General features: G+C 56.3%; 2 protein-coding genes and 1 long non-coding RNA gene across 5 annotated transcripts; 1 reads left to right on the top strand and 2 right to left on the bottom strand.

Moving 5' to 3' along the window:
• Positions 1 to 1,372: 1,372 nt before the first annotated feature.
• On the bottom strand, positions 1,373 to 7,491 carry LOC102912858 (gametogenetin-binding protein 1-like). Its single transcript, XM_006996581.4, has 6 exons — positions 6,944 to 7,491; positions 6,062 to 6,186; positions 5,235 to 5,329; positions 4,952 to 5,117; positions 3,269 to 3,408; positions 1,373 to 1,638 (listed from the first exon to the last, which is right to left on the bottom strand). The coding sequence occupies exons 1-6, from the start codon at positions 7,405 to 7,407 to the stop codon at positions 1,585 to 1,587; spliced, it is 1,044 nt and encodes a 347-aa protein (XP_006996643.1). The 5' UTR covers positions 7,408 to 7,491; the 3' UTR covers positions 1,373 to 1,584.
• Positions 7,492 to 8,263: 772 nt separating this feature from the next.
• Positions 8,264 to 16,186, top strand: Bak1 (BCL2 antagonist/killer 1). 3 transcript variants are annotated; one of them, XM_006996583.4, is made up of 6 exons: positions 8,264 to 8,402; positions 11,082 to 11,176; positions 12,730 to 12,865; positions 13,120 to 13,263; positions 14,651 to 14,831; positions 14,916 to 16,186. In XM_006996583.4, the coding sequence occupies exons 2-6, from the start codon at positions 11,113 to 11,115 to the stop codon at positions 15,024 to 15,026; spliced, it is 636 nt and encodes a 211-aa protein (XP_006996645.1). In that variant the 5' UTR covers positions 8,264 to 8,402; positions 11,082 to 11,112; the 3' UTR covers positions 15,027 to 16,186. The 3 variants fall into 3 exon arrangements, with proteins under 3 accessions (XP_006996645.1, XP_042121666.1, XP_042121667.1); XM_042265732.2 differs by having other exon boundaries at positions 12,718 to 12,865; XM_042265733.2 differs by lacking the exons at positions 14,651 to 14,831; positions 14,916 to 16,186 and adding an exon at positions 13,706 to 14,323 and having other exon boundaries at positions 12,718 to 12,865.
• LOC143270020 (uncharacterized) lies at positions 8,266 to 17,594 on the bottom strand. Its single transcript, XR_013046865.1, has 2 exons — positions 17,392 to 17,594; positions 8,266 to 8,635 (listed from the first exon to the last, which is right to left on the bottom strand). It is a non-coding gene; the product is annotated as an uncharacterized LOC143270020 (long non-coding RNA).
• Between the last annotated feature and the right edge of the window lie 3,059 nt (positions 17,595 to 20,653).

The raw sequence follows: 20,653 nt of genomic DNA, 5'->3' as shown, positions 1-20,653 counted from the left end.
GCATGCTCCCTACAAGCTCTCTCCTGTACGCCTGCAGGGAGGCTCAGAATCTGGGCCCGGGAGAAGTACAGGAGCCCTCTGAGATAGCAGGGACCTTCTGGACCACAGCACTTCCTGGTGTCCCAGGAAACCAGGATGAAGATCCCTCCATGCCCAAGTTCCCCTTACCTCTGAATTTAGGGAGCCCTGGGTCTCTATACTCTGGGCCTCCCCAGAGGCCACATGGCACCCTCGAGCCTCCCCCGCCAGGACCCCTGAAGTGCCCAGCCGTGACCGGGGTCATCTAGTCTGGAGAGACATCCCCCTGTACTGTCACAGTTAGTTTGCTTCAGGTGTCAATCTGACACATCTGGGAAGAGGGAACCTCATCCGAGGAACCGCCTCCCTCAGACTGGCCTCTGGGTATGCTTGGGGAACATTTTCTTAATTGCTAACTGATGCCAGAGGGCCCGGCCAGCTGTGGGCAGCGCTATCCTTGGGCAGGTGGTCCTGTGAGGTATAAGAAGGCTGGCCGAGGGGCCGAGGGGCTGAGGGGCCGAGGGGCCGGCTCGGCAGTTGAGAACTCACGCTACTCTTGTGGAGGACTGGAGTTTGGGTCCCAGCAACCACCCAGGGGCTGCTTGCAACTTCTGTAACTCCAGGTCCAGGAGTTACACGGCCCTCTTCTGGACACCGTGGTCACCTGTTCTCAACAGATGCACATTCATGCTTGTGCACACACGTGTGAGCGCGTGTGAAAAATAAATCTTAAAAGAAAAGGTAGCTGGGAAAACCAGAGGACATAGGCCGGCACCACTGCCCCTCGCTGGCCTCGGTTCACAGTTCTCGCCTCCAGGTTCCTGCCTTGAGCCCCTGGCCTGACCTCTCTCCACAATGGACAGAGAGCTCTAAGATGAAATCAACCCTTTCCTCCCCAGCTCGCTTCTGGCCGGTGTTTTAGCTCAGCAGCAGAAGAGCAAACCAGAACGCACACCAACTTCAGGGAACTCTTCCTCGCCTGCCCCCGGCAGCCCTGGCTGCCAGCTCTCCTGAAGCAGGTCCCTGCAGTTCAGGGCCTCTTTCCTGGCTTTGTCCCGGAGCTGGCTGGGCAGGAACTTCCTGCTGGGAGAATTCCCGGATCCTCCCGCTGAGGACACAGTGTAGCCTGGGAACTCCGAGGAGAGGGAAGTTGGGGACTCTCCTTCTTGCTGGCAGGCGGCACCCCCCAGGTTAGCCCAAATCCTCCTGCCCTCCCTGCCCCTGTGCCCGGAGGTGGCCTCCACACTAGCTGTTCTTCGGGCACAAATTAGGGATTAGGTAGAGACCCTAGTAGCCTGGCTCGCTCCAGGAGTGAGGGAGAGGGCAGAGTCCAATGACAGGCAGCCCAGGAAGCTAATGTCAAACTAAGTTTTTATTAATAACATCATCTGCCGGAGTCTGATGGGTAGGGGCAGTGCTGCGCAGGCCCACCACACGCACACACAGGATACTACTCATCCCAAAGCCCAGGGCCACAGGGACTCCTTGGATGTGTCCCAACAAGAGACATATGCTGGACTGGGGTCCCAGGGGTGTGGGCACAGTGGGCTGCTGCCGGCACGGGCCTCACTCTGGAGGAGGCCAGTTCCCCATATCATCCATCTCCTCCAGGAGCAGGTGCTGTGGGCAGACACGGGCGAAGAAGATATTCCCTGCTCTGCATTCCAGAACCTTCCCATCTGCTCTCCCCCAGACCACCCCAGCCGCCTTTTCCAGACTCTCCCCACCACCCCAAAGCTGACCCAGGTTCACCGACCCTGAGCGAACTACCCCCATAATTCAGGAATACTTCTCCTCCACCTCTGGTGCCTCCTTTCCCTTTGCCTCTGTCCTGGGGGCCCTGCATAGTTTCTTCCGGCTGAATGGAGCTTCACCTCCCTCAAGGCCCATCCCTCAGGTCCCTGGCATTCCCCAAAAGCTGAGGGGCAATCTCTCCCCCCATTAGCAAGTGGCTCTAAGGGCAGAGGAGGAGAAAATGTGGCGGGGAGAGGGCGGGACTTTGGAACACCTACTATGGAAGGCAGGAGCTGAGGATGTACCTCTGACCCCCAAAGAGAGGCCTGGGGGCCCCACATGCACTATCCAGAAACTCCCAAGACTCCTGATGCCGCCAATGCTAGCCCAGGACTGTGAGCCCAGGATGGGAAGGGCAGGCCGGCTCACAAGGTCCTGGAGGAGGACAGATCCCAGGGTTGGAGCCCCTCAGTATGAGGGGAAAATCAAGGGTCCACACAGCTTGTGTTTAGGGGTGCGGGGGCACCAGGCTCCTGGGACATGGGCATGTGGGCAGGCTTAGGACGCCCTCAGTGCCCAGCAGGTGTAAATTTCTGGCAGAGTCAGCCATTGTGTTGTCCTGTGTCGTCCCCTCACCCCACCACCACTCCACCCCCCCATCCCCCCACCCCCCCCCACCCCTCCCCACACACTGAGGAGCCTGTGGAGTCCTGCAGCAGTGTCTCAGCCCGTCCACACCACACACACACACTGAGGGGCCTGTGGAGTCCTGCTGTAGTGTCTCAGCCCGTCCTTGCAGAGGCTGAAGTCAAGATGACCCAGCAGAACGGTCTCTGACTAGACTCCGGTGTGGGCTCTTCCCTTCCGTGAGCCAGAGACCCTCAGGGCAGAGTCCACTGAGTCATGGAGAGAAACCCTGAGTGGATGGAGATTGACTCGGAACGGGCACGGATGATGTGTGGCCGCCCCCAGAGCCTGTGTGTGTCTGTGGGCTTTGGTGTGAACGAGAGAGAAAAGAATCGTGTTGTTCAAGCGCTCGCCCATCTCGATAACTCTCCCTGTCTGTAATCCCAGCACTGGGGAAGCAGAGGGAGGAGGAACAGAAGGCCAAGGCCAGCCTCTGCTACATACAGTCAGGCTAGCCTGGGCTACAAGAGACCTTGTCTCAACAAACAAACAAAACAAGACAGGGACAACACTGGTTCAAGTGAGAACTGTTGAAGCGTGTGTGCATGCGTGTGTGTATGTGTGTGTGTGTGTGTGCAGGCATGTGGGGGGCATGCGTGTGTGTGCATGCATGTGTGTATGTGTGTGCATGCATGTGTGTGGTGTGTGTGCACACGTGTGTGTGCATGCATGTGTGTATGTGTGTGCATGTGTGTGTGCATATGCATGTGTGTGTGTGTGTGTGTGTTTGTGGGGGGGTGGGCTGCAACCAGGGGCCAGAGCCGTGTGAGATAAGGGCCCCTCACCCCACATCCATGGGCTAGTGGATTAGATGGACACCCAGGCATACCTGGCCGTCCACCATGCCGGCCTCCTCCAGTGTGATGTCTGGCCGGGTCAGCAGCTCCCGGCCCTCCGGGCTGCCCACCTTCCAGAGGCGGGACTCGCGTCTCACCTCCAGAATCTTCTTCAACTCTGACTCCACGAAACCTGTGAGGCAAAGAGGTGGGCTGGCTCTGTGCCGTGGGGACAGACATCCGCTCACTGCTCCTGCTGGCATGTCCCCCCAGCACCCACAGACCCTCAAAGCCACCAGGTTTCCTGTAATGCTCATGGCAGCCAGCTCCTTTGCAGGCAGCTGCAGGTGTGTGTGTGGGGGGGGAGGTCCCCAGAAAGATTGGGACAGAATATTGGGACTTTCAGCTCAAGGGGTTGAGGCAGGAGGATCACAAGTTCAAGACTACCTAGACAACCTCGTGAGAATGTCTAAGACAATAAAAACAAATCCCTCAGACCCTAAATTCTGTGAGACGCTCATACAAGTTTTTGAACCCGAGTAGGGGGCCACAGAACCCTGACCGGTGGCCTGCTGGCCAGAGGCTCAGGTAGAGCGACCCGGGTCTAAAGCAGAGGACAGTGTGTTCGTCCTAGGCCCTCAACCAGCAGGAACCTGGTGCCATCTCCAGTAAACTGTGTCTTCAGGGCTGAATGGAATTGCAGGATGCTGGTATACCCTGAGGAATCTGCATTGCTGGTTAACTGGCTGGGGTGGGGGGCAAATGGGGCCACACATTTGACATGGCTGAGCTTGCAGGAAAAAATGGAGTTTGCCATCCCTGCCTTCTCAGAGTGTGGGGCTGGCAGAGCTCAGGAAGTCCCCACTGCATGCCCACCCTCTTTCTCAACGCTTCCACCTGGGCCAACTCCTGCAAAGCCTTAGGGTACCTGGAGCCAGCCAGGCACAGCCTCTCCCACACCCTGAGCTCCTCCTGCAGTGGAATGGGAGGCTGCTCCTGGGCAGGGTTTGCCAGGGTATTGCCACCAACTGCCCCAACTGCCTGAAATGAAGTCCCAGCTCTGTCATTAGTGGCTGTGAGATCTGGGCAAGTTACTCAGCCTCTCTGCGCTTCGATTCCCATGCCATCAGCGGAGTTATAACATCAACTGCTTCAGAGGTGTCAAATCACATTTGAAAAGAATGGCCCCAGTGATGGCTGTGTAAACAAACACAGTATCTCGGGGTATTTTGGCCATTGTTGTTTTTACTTTTTAAAAAAATCTTAATGTGTGCATCTGTGCACAGGTGCCTATGGAAGCCAGAAGCAGGTGTTGGATTCCCTGGAGCTGGAGTCACGGCAGTTGTGAGAAACACAACATGGGTGCTGGGAACGGAACCGGGGTCCTCTGCAAGAGCAACAAGTGCTCTACCCTCAGCCGGGCTCTCTGGGCCGAACGGCTTTTATCACTGAACCACCTGCTAGCATCTGATGCCACCCTAAGGCGGCTCTAGGGTTGCTAAGCAGGAACCAGGCTTGGAGGCGCCCTCCCCCAGGCCGGAGCTGGGTGGGGTGAGGGGGGTGCTTGAGTCGTCCAGCTGGGCCCGAGGTCAGTCAACCAACAGCCGTCCCCGTCCGTCCGTCTGTCACCGGAGGTCCTCTGCTGCCACCTCGTGGCCAGTGCTCGGGTTTCTCCCCTAAGCCGCTGGCCAAAGCCGGACTCTCCGACCCTGGCGATGTCGGGCTGACACACCTACCCACTGTATCTGTGGACCTAAAAGTCTTCTGCAGCGGAGACTGGACGGTGGCGATGCATGGAGCACACAGCTTGAGGTAACTGTCCTCCGCTTCTTCTCGCTCCCCTTTCTCCTCATGGGACAAGCCATCCTTGAGAGGAAACTGAGGCACGGCTGGTCTCTGAGCCTGTAAAAAGGGTTCAGGACGACTCCAGGCCCGGGTCCCCTCCTCCCCAAACCAGGACACGAGGGGAAGCGTTTCCCCCTCGGCAAGCCAGAGGTCCCGGGACCCAGTCCCACTGACCTTGGCCATGGCTGACTTCTGGAGCTGCTTGTACAAGCCGAGGAGATAGTTCCACGGGGTGGGCCCCGCCTTGCAAGAGGTCAGCCTGAGGTCTCCTGCGGAGCATCGGTCACTGAGGCTGGCAGCAGGCGGGTGGATGCCAGTCTCAGAGGGAGGGGGAAGGGCACTCAGAGAGGAGCCGCCCTCTATTCTGATGTTTTGTTTTGTTTTTCCTTTTTAATGACATTTTTATTTCTTTATCCTGGAGGAGGGGGAGGCGCACACCATGGCGTGTGTACCAGGGGTCAGAGGACAACTGGCAGGAGTCTGTTCTCACCGTCCACCATGTGCGTCCCGGGAACCAAACTCGGCTCCTCACTCCAGCTTGGCAGCGGTCTCTACCTGGGGACCCATCTCGCTGTCCCCAGTCCCTGCACCCGGCTCTGCCCTGTGTTAACAGGGTGTCTACTGTGTGCTGGGCCCACTCAGTCCCTGCACCCGGCTCTGCCCTGTGTTAACAGGGTGTCTACTGTGTGCTGGGCCCACTCAGTCACTGCACCCGGCCCTTGCCCTGTTTTACTGTGTGCCGAGCCTGGATCTAGTCCTTGACAAAGAGCATCTCACTGATGCTTGCCATGTGCCTCAGAGACAAGTGCTGTTTGCTTTTCCTTTTTATAGATCGAGGCTCGTGGGGCAGAGAGATTCAGCAGGGGGAGGAAGTGGGGTTCAAACCTTAGATTATGTCTCACGTCCTGCTGGGCTCCCCACCCCACGAGGTCCTAGAAGAGAGGTGTCCATTCCACCACCACCACCCCCCCCCCCCCGACACACACAGCTATCATACTCACCAATCTCAATTAGACGGTGCCCCTCCTCTTCCTCTCTGACGAAGGCCCCAGGGATGAGTCCCAGTGGTCCCGGAACCCACTGCAAGCATCCTTGTTCTGTCTCCAGGGCCTGGGCAAACTGCTCCCTAATCCCAAAGCACAGTCAGGTGCGGGGAGTCAGGGGACACCCGGAGATGTGGTCAGGGCCCGGTCCACCCTGGGTTTTTCCCCAGACCTGCTTGACCTGGCCCCCTCTCTCCCAGGCCCCTGCTCTGTTCCCAGGGGGTCTCTAGCAGAGGGGTTTTCCTACCCCTGAGGGAGGGAGGAAGTGGGGAGCTGGGTACCTTCCACACAGGGAATGGCTGCTAAGACCAGTGGGAAAGAAAGCCAGGAAGGGAGAATGAGCGGGCAGGCCGGAAGCACTGGCTGAGATTATTTTGTTTTGTTATTGTTGTTCAATTTTTCAAGACAGGGTCTCCCTGTGTAGCCCTGGCTATCCTGGAACTCGCTCTGTAGACCAGGCTGGCCTCCAACTCACAGAGATCCGCCTGCCTCTGCCTCCCTCGTGCTGGGATTAAAGGCGTGCACCACCATGCCTGGCTATCATTGTTTTGTTGTGCTGGGCACTAATCCCAGGGCCTGGAGTATGTAGTGCTGCGACCCAGGAGCCGCACCCCAGCTCCCTTTCATCTTTGGTACTCAGTCCAGTCCAGCCACCCCTCACAGCCCCCATCTGCGGATCCCCCTTTCCCGGCACTGTCCCTCGGCATGACTTTCACTCTTCAGGATCCCTTACCCCAGCCCTTCGCCATCCGTGGGCTTCCACCCACAGCCTCCAGCGTGCATCCGGCTCTATCTGGATCACGCCCCCCCCCCCTCCCCACCACAGCCACAGCTCCTCACCTGTCTGAGACTCCCGAGGCCCCAGAGGCCTCCGCTGCTGGCTCTTCCTCCTCTCCTTCCTTCTCAGACTGGTGCCCCGGAACCTCCCTGATTTCTCCGGTGGGGACCGATGTCACCTCTACACCCTGGGCCTTGAGCTTCAGGGTGTCCTTGGAGGTGAGGGTCTGGGACCCCATGTCCCCCGTGCCCAGCCCTAGGGCATCTTGCAGCGGCAGGTTTGAGGGGGCTGCAGGTAGGGCCCTGGGTACCATGGCATGTAACCGTGGTTCCCTCCTCCCCCGGCCTCCCTGGCGGCCCACCCTGGGGGAGACACCATCCTGCTCCTGTGAGGGGCTGGGCAGGCTCTTGGTCAGGGACTTGTTAGAACGGCCCTTCCTCCCCACCAGGCTTCGAAGAAAGCGCAACAGGGAGGAGCAGCCCAAGATTCGTGACCGTGACCGAGGAGTCCGAGCCTGGGCCGCCATCCTGAGAGAGGGACCCTGACTCAGGGAGAAGTCATGGCAGCCAGCCCAGGACCAACTGCTAATAGAAACCTCCAGTTGGAGACTTCCAGGAGTTCTAGAAGGCAGCAGGGAGGTGGGGGTGGGGAGGAATAACTGGAGGCGGGGTGGGGAGGGGTGCGGCTAGAAGGGGAGTGGGGGACGGGGGAGCCAGGCAGGGGCAGGCTCAGCAGAGACCGAGGGCAGCTGAGACACAGTGAAAAGCTGCACCCACAGGCTGTGGAGGCCCGGCTGAGGGTGAACAGGGAGGCTGGGAGGGTACAGACCCTGAGAACAGGACTCCACACATTCCTGTCTCTCTGGAGTTTATTCTGTGCTTGAGGTCGTTCCCTGCAGCCTGGCAGGGTCTAGGTGACGACAGCACAAATTCTACTGAATTTTTTTTTTTCTCCCTTTCTATCAGGGTGTCATGTAGCACAGGCTGGCCTCTATTTCCCCATCCTCCTGCCTCAGCCTCCTGAGAGCTGCGATTGCTGGTCTGCATCACCACCCCCAGCTCCATCCCGCTTTCGTTGTGGCGTTTTGCTTTGCACTAGAGGGAGACTATGGAAGATGAGGGTCTGGAACCAGAGCCAGGAAAGGCAGTGAAGAGAAGGCGTCCCCCCTGGGCTGGGACAGGGCCGGCAGGGGATGCTGCAGACCAGCGGCTTTCAGGCCTGGCCCATAGGACCTTCCTCCAAGCAGCAGCTTCCCTGTGCATCTGCATCCGGCGGCCATCAAGCAACTTCCTCTAGAGGGAGCTGATCACTACCGGGAGCCACTGGCTCCTCTATGGTCACAAAGTCGCGAGGTTTCCTGGGCCAGGAGACAACCAGAGGCGGCTTTCAGACACCATGGATTCGCGGGCTCCGGTTCCTCCAAGTCGGGCCTGAAGCCTTGCAGCTGGGGTCGGCCACCAGCCCTCCGGGATCTGTCTTCAGACTGCTGAGCCATCCCGCATCTGGACCAGAGCCGGGCAGGTACGCGGGCAGGCAGCGCCAAACCCCATCCTCCTAATCCTGGCAGCTCTGGCCCAGGGTGGGGCAGAAAGCCCCGTCGGGAGCCGGCTGAGGAGGGAAGACTTGAAGTTTCCCTGGGTGGTCCTGAAAGCCATGCTGGAGTCTAATCCAAACAGGGCCACTTCCAGCTGAAGGGTCCCTTCTCGTCCAGGCTCCGGTGGCCCTGGATGCCAGGCAACTGGGACTTTTGTTATCTGGAAGGAGGGGAGGGTGAAGGTCAAGGACAGAGACAGAAACTTCACAGTTGATCCTTTTGCTGTCCCAAGACCCCTAGACCAGTGCTGGGTGCAGCCTAGAGGTTGGTTGTGGGAAACATGCATCCTGGGCCCAGCAAGTGGATGTAGTGGGAAGTCAGGTCACTTGGATGGGGGTCCAGGCCAGCAAAGACTGTTCTCAGCCCCCCGACCTGCTCTCAACAGTGAGCCTCCAGGGCGGTTTTCTCGGGGGGTAGAGTCAGCACCCCCTGGCCCTGCCGGCCTGGGATTACTGAGTATAAGAACCGGGGCAGCAGGAAGAGCCCCCTATTCCGGAAGGAGCCGCTGGGTGGAACATGCCAAGTGGAGGGCTGTCTTAATGAGGCCTAGCTCTCTGAGGGTCTGCTCGCCCTGACTCCAGCACTGATGGGAAAGTGAGGGGCAGCCAGCCTCCACCCCCACCCCTTTTCAGAGAGTAACTTTCAAAAATTCCCTGCAGCCTGATAACAAAGGTGAGTGTGGTGCCCAGCCCCAGGTGACAGAGGGCTACCATGCTCGGACCTAGGGGGGTCTGCGCCCTCTTCACTGACAGGAGGGTCACTTCCTGAAGTGATGGAGGCTGCCCAGGAAGGAGTAGGACTCTTGAAAGGGGTGCAAACTGAAAGCGAAAGGTCTTGCTTGCCTCAGGAAATAACTGTCGACACCAGCAGCGGCCAAGACTGGTCAAAGAGGAAAATGAACTTGGGTGTGGCATGGGAGAGGGCACCTAGAAGACCAGCACACCAGTGTCTGAGGCAGGAGGATCAAGGGGTACAAGACCTTCCCGGGGCTGTCTAGTAAGAACCTGTGTAAAATAGATATGTAAACAAACCAATAACCAAAAGAAAACAGTCAGCACCCAAGTGGAGGGCGTGGTGAGGTGTGTGGTGTGAGGCAGGCGGGGAGGCTGGGAGGTCCCAGCAGGTGGTAATGGGAAGGAGAGATGCCCTGGGAACAAAGCATGAAGTAAGTGCTGAGATGTGGCTTAGTTCGTAAAACGCACGTCCAGCATGTACAAAGTCCTGGGTTTGACCCCCAGCTCACCTGTAATCCCGGCACTTGAACAGTGGAGGCAGGAGGATCTTTCTCTGCCCCATACTCAATGTGAGGCCAGGGCAGAACAACAAATCTGGGCCATCGAGACAGCTCAGCAGGTGAGGGGCTTGCTGTGAAGTGTGACAACCCAAACTCTGTCCCTGGAACCCATGTGATGGAAGGAGAGAGCCCACTCCTGAAACCTGTCCTCTGACCTCCACACGTATTTCATGACACACGAACATGTACACATAAAATATATATATATACACGTTTAAAAAAAAAAGCTGGCGGTGGTAGCACACCCCTGTAATCCCAGCACTGAGGAAGCAGAGACAGGAGGATCTCTGTGAGTTCGAGGCCAGCCTGGTCTACAAAGCGAGTTCCAGGACAGCCAGGGCTACACAGAGAAACCCTGTCTCGAAAAACTAAACAAAACCCAAAAACTCTGCAAGACAAATGTCTTTCTCTGACTTCATGGCTCAGCGATTCATTTCGCTCTGCCCTGATTTTTCCAACCTGTAAAATAGATGCGAGGGTGCTAGCTGTACCTGTGTTGTGGGTTTTTTTTTTTTTATTTTTATTTTTTGAGACTAGATCTCACGTAGCCTTGGCTGGCCTGGGACTTCATACGTAGACCAGACTGGCCTAGAACTCATTGTCACACCACGACCGGCCAGTGATGGGAACCGTCAACAAAATTCTCCTAAGTGTCGGCAGTGTGTGGTAGACTCTTAAGAGTTCACGGCCAAGCCCTATCGGAAAACAAGCATGTCCCACCGGCCACGGGGAGTGGACCCTGGAGGAAGGCCTTCATGGTGGGGAGGTGGAAGGCTGAGGAAGGGACAGGTAGCCTCGGAAGCAGCAGAAAGGCCCCCCACTCTCAAAGCAGCCCCCTGCCCCGTCTTGGGGTGAGAGCCTTCATGCCACAGCGTTCTGGAGGCCTCGGCCTCACCTGGTCTCTGCCTGGCTTCCTCAATGATTCTCGTGTCTCCCCTAAGGCTTGGGACCAGGGGGTTCCCATTGCTCCCAGGAGACACCACCAGGCCCCCAAGGTGGCGGAACTTTAGTCCCAGAGGATTGCAGTCTTCTTAGCAGTGGGGGGCGTGGGGTTCCCTCACTCCTGTCAGGACTTCTGGGGTCTCCAGACAGCTGTCCCTGCTCTCGGCTCACACACTCGCTCGCTCTCTTCTTTTCTTTTTCCCCTTGAGACAGGGTCTCACTGTGCAGTCCTGGCTGTCCTGGAACTCACTCTGTAGCTCAGGCTGGCCTTGAACTCAGAGATCTGCCTGCCTCCCCCGAGTGCTGGGAGTAAAGGCATGCGCCACCACACCCAGCCTCATCTCTGCTTTTCTCTCACCTGTCTCCGCAGGGTGAAAGTGCTGTCCACCAAGACCTGAAAGATGGCATCTGGACAAGGACCAGGTCCTCCAAGGGAGGACTGTGATGACTCCCCCTCCCCGTCTGGTAAGGGTCCTCCTGCTCCTCACCATCCCGTAAGCACAAGTGATAGAAAGGCATGGGGCTGGTATGCGGGGGGTGGGGTGGGGTGGGGTGAGGCTTCTCTGAGCACAGGGGCAGGGGGAGGCAAGGGGGGGAGGCAGAAGAGCCAGGCCTGCTGCTGCGGGAGGAAGGAGGAAGTGACCTGGCTTATCCCAGTCAGGTCCAGGAACAGGGAAGGGGGAGGAAGTGAGATGGCAGCCCTATCCGTGTCTCTCAGGTGCATGGGCGGGGAGGTCAGGCTGGTCCCTGGACTTGGGGTTCATATCCCAGGTGTGTGTGCGCTGGATGTGGTAGCTCATGTCTGCAATCCCAGCACTTGAGAGGCTGAGACAGGATTGGCCCAAGTTTTAGGTCAGTCTGTCCTACAGAATGAATTTCAGGTCAGCCTGGGCTAGAGGGAGGTAGAGATACCCTGTCTCAGAAAGAAAACACCAACCCCAGATATGTGTGGTGGCGCACGCCTTTAAGCCCAGCACTCAGGAGGCAAAGACAGGAGGATCTCTGTGAGTTTGAGGCCAGCCTGGTCTACCTATCGAGTTCCAGGCTAGCCAAGGCAACATCTCAAAAACTGAGGACAGAAACCATTCTCCTTCGATTGGCCCAAGGCTCCTGATTTCAGTTTGTTTTTTTCCCGTTCCCTTCACCCTAAGGACTGGGGACCATGTCCACCTGAGAGCTCAGGAGCCCAGTTCTGCGGAGCTATTCTGCAGTTTGGCCCTTGGGAGGAGCAGAACAGACAGAATGTGCATAGATTACAGGGACTTACTAGATTGGGGTGCGTGGTATCTACACATGGGGAGGCTGAGGACCTGGGAGCTGCTTGGTGCACAAGGTGGAGGCCTCAGCAGGGCCAGTCTAGGGCTGAAACCTGGGGGATTCCTGCACGGGCCCCGGTCTCGGTCCACAGTGAGGGATTCCATGGCCCCCTGTCTCCGTCCACAGTGGGGGATTCCCGCACAGCCCCCGGTCTCGGTCCACAGTGGGGATTCCTGCACGGCCCCCGGTCTCCGTCCACAGTTGGGGATTCCTGCACGGCCCCCGGTCTCGGTCCACAGTTGGGGATTCCTGCACGGACCCCGGTCTCGGTCCACAGTGAGGGATTCCATGGCCCCCGGTCTCGGTCCACAGTGGGGGATTCCTGCACGGGCCCCGGTCTCGGTCCACAGTGAGGGATTCCTGCACAGGCCCCGGTCTCAGTCCACAGTGGAAGGCTGAGGCAGCTGGGTTTTTATAACAGCAATATTAGGGTAGAAGTACTTACCCACAGGCAGTGGGGGAGGGCGGGCAGTGGTACTGCCACTGGAAGGTGTGCCTCAGTTTCCCCATCTGTAGGCTGGAGCTCACTTGCAGGCCAGGACTATCATGAGGAGTGAATGATCACACTGGCGGGGATCACACCGTGAATGATCACACCGTGGGGGAATGCTGAGTGTTGTGAAGGGGCTAGACGAAGCAGCGAAGGGGGAGGGGGTGCCCGGGGACAGCCTTCTCTTACTGACCCCCAGCTCCGACTGCAGAGCAGCAGGTTGCCCAGGACACAGAGGAGGTCTTTCGAAGCTACGTTTTTCACCTCCACCATCGGGAACAAGAGACCCAGGGGGCGGCTGCCCCTGCCAACCCCGAGATGGACAACTTGCTTCTAGAACCTAACAAGTAAGCTGCGGCCCCGGGGGGCAGGGGTCAGGGCTCCTGTCTCCGTCATCTCCTCCCTTCTCAGCCTGGCTTCTCGCCTCCAGCTGCAATCCTGCTCCTTAGTGCAGCCCCTCCTGTCCACAAGAACTGTCACGGGTCTTCAGAGGGGCGGGTGACGTCCGACCCCACCCCACCCCACCCCAGGAGAATCCGTTCTCTGCCATGAGCCCAGCTCCCAGGGCTAACTTCCCACTCCCCGACTCTCATTCCTACAGCGTCTTGGGTCAGGTGGGTCGGCAGCTTGCCATCATTGGAGATGACATTAACCGGAGATACGACACCGAGTTCCAGAATTTACTGGAGCAGCTCCAGCCCACAGCGGGGAATGCCTATGAACTCTTCACCAAGATTGCCTCCAGGTACCGTCACCCACCCCGCACAGATGTGATGGGCTCCTTGGCTGGGGACAGTGTCGGTGAACTCCGACACAATCCCCACCCGTCTCCCGGTCTCCGGGCCCCATTCACTCTTTTGCACACAAGCTCATGTCTCTGAGGAGCTCTGGCACCAACTAGTGCCCTGGGGTGGGAATGTCCCCTAGGGCCTTGCAGCCCAGCTGAGACATGCCACCAACTTCTGTCAGGTCAACTGCGATGCAATGGCATCTAAGAGGCCACCCAGTGCTGAGGACGAAGGTCACTCGATACAAGGCTCATGTCCCAGCTTGCCACTGACCACCACTGTGAAACCTCAGGGAAATAGAGAAAGCACCTTAAATCAGTGTTCCCGATTTCAAACCACAGCCACGTTGGCTTGATTTTTGTTGTTTTATTAATCTTTTTTTTTTTTTCCTCTGTGTAGCCCGGGCTGTCCTGGAACTTGCTCTGTACACCAGGCTGGCCTCAAACTCACAGAGTCCTGTCTGCATCTGCCTGCCCCTGCCTCCCGAGTGCTGGGATTACAGGCACACGCCACCACTGCCCAGCTTCATTTTCATCTTATGTGGATGGGTGTTTTCTCTGCATCTATGTATGCGCGCTTGCGTGCCTGATGCCAAACAGGCCAGAAGAAGGCCTCTGGAGCTAGAGTCACAGACGGCTGTGAGCCACCATGGAGGTGCTGGGAACTGAACCCGGCTACTCTGGGAGAGCAGCCGCTGCTCTTAACTGCTGAGCCACCTCTTAAGCCCCTTGTTTTTGAGATAGGGTCTCAAGCAGCCCAGACTGACCTTGAACTCTTGATCCTCCTGCATCAGCCTCCCGAGGGCTAGGATCACAGGCAGGTGCCACCAAGCCTGGCTGTGTTCGCTGTCCTCTCCCTGACCAGGGAGCCAGTGTCAGGGTGGATGTAAAGGTAGCAGCAGAGGCAGAAGCCAGTGGCAGGTTTAAGATGGGTGCTCGGGGATGGCATGTCCTGTCCCGGCCCTCAGCCAGGCCCCACTCTGTGCCCCTGTGGTTTGGGATCTCTCCTAATCTCTTCTGTCCTTTTCTCTCTGCTGTCCCCCGGGCTGCCAGGCCAGCAGCAACCTTCACAGGTAACGTCCCTGCCACCTGTCCGCCCACCCTTCCCTCTACACTAGCAGCAGCCAGCTCATGGCCCTCTTGGCGTTTTCCTTTCATGCTGTGAACCCCAGGCTCTTCCTGATTGGCAGCCAGGCCAAGGCAGACTTTCTGACCATTTAGCTTCCTAGTTGGGGGGTGGGGGTGGCGGGGGGGGGGGCGGCGGGAGTGGGGAAGGGAGAAAGGAAAGGGACCCATCCCCAAGGGATCAAGGCTCTCCATGATCTCTGGAACCCTCTGCCCACAGCCTATTTAAGAGTGGCATCAGCTGGGGCCGTGTGGTGGCTCTCCTGGGCTTTGGCTACCGCCTGGCCCTGTACGTCTACCAGCGTGGTTTGACCGGCTTCCTGGGCCAGGTGACCTGCTTTCTGGCTGATATCATTCTGCACCATTATATTGCCAGATGGATTGCGCAGAGAGGCGGCTGGGTGAGTGCCTGAGGTCGGGACGCCCCCCTGCTGTGCGGGCTGTCCAGCCGCTCACTCTATAACCCACCCCTTTTCTCCCGACAGGTGGCAGCCCTGAACCTGAATTTGCATAGAGACCCTATCCTGTGTGTGGCGACGATTCTTGGTGTGGTTCTGTTGGGCCAGTATGTGGTACACAGATTCTTCAGATCATGACTCCTGGGGAGCCCTTTGGGGCCCCAGCCTAAACCTCTCCCTACCCCCCCTACCCCTGCATCAGTCCTCTCCTTCATCCAAGAGCACAGACGCTTTAGCAAACAGGCACCCCTGCTTTGAAGAACCACTGCCCGGGGTCATCAAGGAGGCACGGATACCCCAACATTGCATGGTGCTATTGGGCCCTGTCCTGTCTGAGCGGGGCTGACTGATGCCTTGAAGGGACAAGAGGCTGGGTACGACTTCCCAGGAAGTTTTTAATGGTTTTTTTCTTTTGCTTTTTATACTACCCTTGAGACAAGCCCCCTTTTCTTCCACGGTGCCCAAAGTCAGAACATTGGGGACCTGGGGACCAGTGGTTCTGACCGGTGTTCCCTGGACTCCTGCTACTTTGGAAGGTCAGGAATTGAGAGGGGACTTGAGCCCATGGCCTGGCCCTCCCTGCACTGGCTACCAGGAACAGGACTGGCTGTAAGGGTTCATGACCTACTCAGTCCCCCCATTTCCTACTCCCCCAGTTCCATCCCCCACTCTTCCCTTCGCCCTTCCATCCCCTACCCTGTTCCCTTTTGCCCTTGTGGCTGGACTCTCAGGGATTCTGAGCCCAGAGTGAGGGTGGAGGTGAGAGTTCGGGCCACGGCTGTCTGAACACGTTCATCAAGGCCCTCCAAACCTTGTCCCTTCCCGGCACCCTTCCCGTTTTTCACCCATCCCCTGACCCAAGGACCACTGCCCCCACCCTAGTGGGTAGGGGAAACCCTCACCACCCTGACCCCTCCCCTGAGCCCTCAGGCGAGCTGCCTGCTGGGAGGCCTCCTTTTCTGACTGCACAGCCTCAGACTCAGTCGTTATGACGGGCAGGGGTGAGCCCTCGTCTGGAGGTGTCCACACTGAAGAACTACACCAGCCGGGGCAGTCGTGGATCTGGGTGCAGTGTGGCCCCCGGGACCTGTGAATACTTGAACCCCATCACCACCCACGCTCCTTGTCTGCCTAGGCCCTCCTTGGGTGGGGTGGGGGTGTCTCCTCTATCTTGCACAACACAGGGGTAAGGGGAGAGAAAATTCTTGATTAAGCCAAATACAGGGAGGAGAGGCAGACGGGTCCCCCACCTCACCCTCCGACTGTGTCTGGAAATAAACTGTGCAATCCCCCCAACACCCCACCTGGCGTTTTTTACCTTCTGCTACCTCTCCTATGCTGGAGTGTGGAAACTGGACAGACTGGTGTAATCCTGACTCCACACTACATAAGTCCTTATACTGAGATCCCAAAATCCTGGGTAAGGGGCTGCAGATGGATAATCAGAACAGCCCTTTGTGACATCCCCACCAGCTCTTAGCCCTCACTCTCATATCTTTTTTTTCTGTGCATGTATGATGGTGGGGCACATGTGCCACAGTGAGCGTGCGTGCGTGCGTGCGTGCGTGCGTGCGTGCGTGCGTGCGTGCGTGCGTGCGTGCGTGCGTGCGTGTGTGTGTGTGTGTGTGTGTGTGTGTGATGTTCTCTCCTTGCACCATTTGGGACCTGGAAACCACACTGAGGTTGTCAGGCCTTTACTCACTGAACCATATCACGCCCCTCTTATTTCTCTGCATCCCAGGCAGTCAGGGGAACCCCCTCCCCCGCCCCCGGTGGGCAGCTGAACGGCAGGTGTACCACTCTGAGGACCCCACAGGCCATCTTTCAACAGGAGCCACAGCCCACACCCACCCTAAAGGTCCTTTTACGCACTCAGCTCTTCCTGGGACATCATGTTCCAGCTCCCCCGTTCACACACACACACACACACACACACACGCGCGCGCGCGCGCGCACACACACACACACACACACACACACACACACACACACACACACACGGCTTTTTGATGCTAGGAGCTTTGATGTTGCATGGGAGCCCCTACCGAGAGGCAGCCAGGGGGGATAAAAATAACAAGCTGGGGGCGTTGAAATGTTCCGAAATTCACAAAGATTCCTTTCTGCCTTCAGTCCTGGGCACCCTGGTTTGTGTTTCTGACACCCTCCCCAGCCGGTCACATCACGTGTCCGTCCAAGAGGCCTGGCGAAGCTGCACTTCTCACTGGCCTGGGTTGGCTCTGCGCCCTCGCCCCCTCCCACAGGTGCTGGAGGCTGGAAGAGTGTTTGCAGCCGCCACACCAGCTCACAGCCAGCACTCAAGGCTCCGTGTGCCCGTGTGCACACTGAGAACTTCTTTTTGATACTGGAACAACATGTGATGGGTGGGCATTTGACTCCCACCTTCCAGAAAGGCAGGCAGGCAGGCAGGCGCCTTTTCAGTTCCATGGGTAGCAACAAGCACTGAGCTAGAACTCGCCACAAGGTGACTGGCTCGAGATTTTACCTGGAGGCAGGAGGAGAGGGTCGCTGGCCTCGCGAGCACATGCCCGCCATGGGTTTAGGTGAACACAATGTCGAGGTAACTCTCCGGTCCTCCCCGGGTGAGGTTACAGCCCGTAGGTGAGGGTGCTGCCCGAGTCCAAGATGGCCGACGCAGCCTCACACGCGCGTGCGTGCCCCTTTGTGGGTGTGGCCTGGGAGCTCAGTTTTTTTTTCTAGTTGGTTCTTGGATTTGGAAACCAAGGGCAAGGAGGCGGTCATTTCCATCTGAAAGGAAGGTGAGCACCGGGTTTGGGGCTTTGGCTTCTCTGGCCCCCTCCACACCTAACAGGACAAAGCGCCCCCAAACCCGACTCCCAGGTACTTCCCGGAGCTGCCCAAACCAGGGGGCGAGAAGTTAGGAGGGGTGGCATAAGGGATAGGCTGAGAGGCTGCCGCGAGGCAGATGGACCCTGCAGGTGCTGCGGTTAAATCGAGAGCACGCACTCCTACGCCTCAACATTTGTGGGTCTCCGGAAACTGTACCTTCTTTGCACCAGATACATCTGGATTTCATGAGGCTACAGAGCGAGCTGGCGGTCAGCCTGACCTGCGCTGAGACCCCGTCGTCTCAAAAAAATAAAATAAAATAAAAAATCATGAGATGTCTATCCAAACAGTTCAATTGAAAAAAAAAAAAAAAAAATCCTTCCCTTACCCCACATTACTCAGTATCTGCCATATCCACCTACCTACCACAGTACATACTTCGGGTGTAATGGATCCCAGCCCCAGGACTGGACAGGCAAATACTGACCGAAGTCCCTGGTTGGTGAGAGACCCTGTTTCAAAAAACAAACAAAAAAAGGTCGCAGTTGGAGAGAGGGCCCAGCAGTTATGGGAAGTTACTGCTCCGGTGGAGGTCCTGAGCTCAGTTCCCAGCACCCACTTCAGGCTGCAGCTCTCTGCAGTTCTAACTCCACTGGATCCGATGCCCTCTCCGACCTCCATGGGCATCTGCACCCATGTGCACATACCTGACCGCCAAACACACACATTCCCATAATTTAAAAAAAATAAAGGCGCCTGCTGGAGGGCATGTGACCTGAGACCCGGGACCCATAGGATCCTGGGAAATGGTCCTTGACCTCCAGAAGTGCGCCCCACACATATAATAAATAAGTGTATAAATAAACTAAACATTGAAGGATGAAGTTCCTTGAGAATGCTTGATGTGCCTGAAACTTTTTCTCATTTGACTTGTAAATCTGTCCTATGAGGACTGTGTGCTTGGAAAATAAAATCAAGTGTGTTAAATTTGTAAACATACTTTAAATATTTACAGGAACTTAACTAGCTAAAGTTTGTAAATGGTCTGGGTGATGTTAAAGCAAATTAATATGTCAGCCCACGGCTAACTTTGAACACCCATCAAAGGGTGAGTTATTACTTTTTTATTATAAAAATGTATGTATTATACAAACTGTACAAGAATTCTAAATAGAAAATTAGCATATGCAAGTTAAAGTTAAGAATTTAGGAAAGTATGCCTTTAAATTTACAATTTTAACTGACTATATGGAGAGAGTTGGGTCTGATGTGGCACAGGATGACCTTGAATTCATTATCCTCCTGCCTCTTCCTCCAAGTACTGGGATTTGAGATCATAGACATCCCAGCCTCAGAAACAGATTTTTTTTTTTTTTGAGACAAGGTCTTAGATTAAAGGAATGTTCCCCCACACTCTGCCCAGATTTTTTTCCAATGGTGGGGAATCCAACACAGGGCCTCATAAATACAAGAAAAGCATTCTACAATCTAGGCTGTACCCTCGGCTGTTGAATTGTTGTTGTTCACTGTGTAGCCTTGGCAGGACTTGCTATGTGCACTAGGTGCACGGGCCTCGAACTCACAGAGATCTGTCAGCCCTGCCTCCTGAGTGCTGGGATTAAAGGCGTGCGCCTTCACACCCACCTATGGCATAATTATTTTTAAATTGAAATTAAGTTTATATGTGCAGGGTGGGTGGGGTGCATGTGTGAGCGCCTAAGAAGTGCGGAGGAGGGATCAGATCCCCTGGAACTGAAAACAGCCCACACAGGTGCTGGGAACCTAACTGGGTCCTCTGCAAGAGTAGCAAATGCTCTAACCCCTGAGCCATCTGTCCAGCCCTGAGAAACAGTCCTTTAAAATATCTTACCTAGCCAGGCAGTGGCTGCGCATGCCTTTAATCCCAGCACTTGAGAGGCAGAGCTAGGCGGATCTCTGTGAGTTCGAGGCCAGCCTGGTCTACAGAGCGAGTTCCAGGACAGCCAGGGTTACACAGAGAAAACCTGTCTCAAGAAAAAAAAAAAAAGTTGCTATACTTATTTTTTTAAACATTTATTCACTTATGGGGGAGACACACATGCTGCCTAGACATGTGGAGGTCAAAGACAAGCCCTCAAAGGGTTCTTTTCTTTTTTCTTTTTTTTTTTTTTCTGTTTGTTTTTCAAGGCAGGGTCTCTGTGTAGCCCTGTCTATGAAGACCAGGCTGGCCTTGGACCCACAGAGATCCACCTGCCTCTGCCGCCCAGTGCTGGGGTTAAAAGCATGTGGCCTTGTTGGTGAGACTTTCTTGATTTGTTGCTGCTGAGGGGCTTTCTCTTCCTATGTGTTCCCCATTTTTCCTTCTATCCTGCCTCAGTTTTGTCCTTTGCCAATGGAATTCATAGAAGTGTTAAGAGCAGCAATTTCCCATTAGCACGATGCCTAAACCTTCCCATTAGTGTGGTTATTATAAACGATGGGGCTTCATGTTTCTTACCGTGACTCTGAACTAACTGTACAGCCAAGGCTGGTGTGGGACTCTGGGTCCTCCCTTAGCCGCTCACCGGTGCCAGGGCTGACTCAGGGAGTGTTGCAGGAGACTTCCAAAGCTAGGGTTAAAGGATTGTGACGCCATGCCCAGCTACTTATTATCTTTGATTAAGACATGGTCTCACACTGTAACCGAAGCTATTCCAGAAACTCAAGGCAATCCCTCTGCCTCAGCTTTCCAAATGCTGGGGTGACAGATGTGAGCCACCACGTCTGCCTACAGCTGTTCTGAAGTGCTTGTGCCCATGTCAGTTATCATCAGTGATGCCGTACAGTGACCCGGGGACTTACCCTGTAGCCTGAACAACAGTCCTTGTCTTAGTCACGGTGCCAAAGCACCAGAACCAAGGCACCTTACAAAAGCAAGCGTTTACTCTGGGAGCTCATGGTTCCGGAGGGTTGGAGTCCATGGTCATCATGGTGAGGAG

This window comes from Peromyscus maniculatus, chromosome 21 (assembly GCF_049852395.1).
Source record: "Peromyscus maniculatus bairdii isolate BWxNUB_F1_BW_parent chromosome 21, HU_Pman_BW_mat_3.1, whole genome shotgun sequence".
Classification (NCBI taxonomy): Eukaryota; Metazoa; Chordata; class Mammalia; order Rodentia; family Cricetidae; genus Peromyscus; species Peromyscus maniculatus.
Note: the sequence above shows the minus strand (reverse complement) of the source record. Positions and strands in the feature narration are given on the sequence as shown.